This window comes from Eurypyga helias, unplaced genomic scaffold (genome assembly GCF_000690775.1).
Source record: "Eurypyga helias isolate BGI_N326 unplaced genomic scaffold, ASM69077v1 scaffold27231, whole genome shotgun sequence".
In the NCBI taxonomy this organism is placed as follows: Eukaryota; Metazoa; Chordata; class Aves; order Eurypygiformes; family Eurypygidae; genus Eurypyga; species Eurypyga helias.
Window position 1 is genome coordinate 1,776 of NW_010230573.1, and position 361 is coordinate 2,136.

Below are 361 nucleotides of genomic sequence, written 5' to 3' on the forward strand. Positions count from 1 at the left end.
ACGCTGGGGGTCTGCAGGTGGATGGCGTGGACGGGAGCAAGGCCCGCAAGCAGCGTGTGCTGCCCTGCACCTTGGACAAAGCCACGCAGGACCTGGTGTCCCTCATCTTCAGCAACGACATGTTCCAGGATGCCATGCGGACCATGAATATCGGTAGGAGGGTGGGTATGGAGGGTCACGGCTGGGGGGCTGCAGGTGGGGAGGTGCAGGGAGCAGGAGTCCCGGTGGATTTTAGAGCATCTCCACTGACAGCCCGGGACCTGGTGGGGCTGTGGACCCCTCGTGCCTGTTGCCTGCATGTGCCTGTGGCGATGCTGGAGGTTATTGGGTTCACGCTCCCCCATCCTCCTGGCCAGACGTG

At 63.4% G+C, this 361-nt stretch overlaps 1 protein-coding gene across 1 annotated transcript in view; it reads left to right on the forward strand.

The window, feature by feature from the left end:
• PARP3 (poly (ADP-ribose) polymerase family, member 3) overlaps positions 1-153 on the forward strand; it is a gene marked incomplete at both ends in the record, with an annotated part of 1,511 nt that extends 1,358 nt beyond the window's left edge. Inside the window, one exon of the mRNA XM_010160803.1 lies at positions 18-153. Within this exon, the coding sequence (XP_010159105.1) occupies positions 18-153 (136 nt within the window). The remainder of the gene's footprint in view (positions 1-17) is intronic.
• Between the last annotated feature and the right edge of the window lie 208 nt (positions 154-361).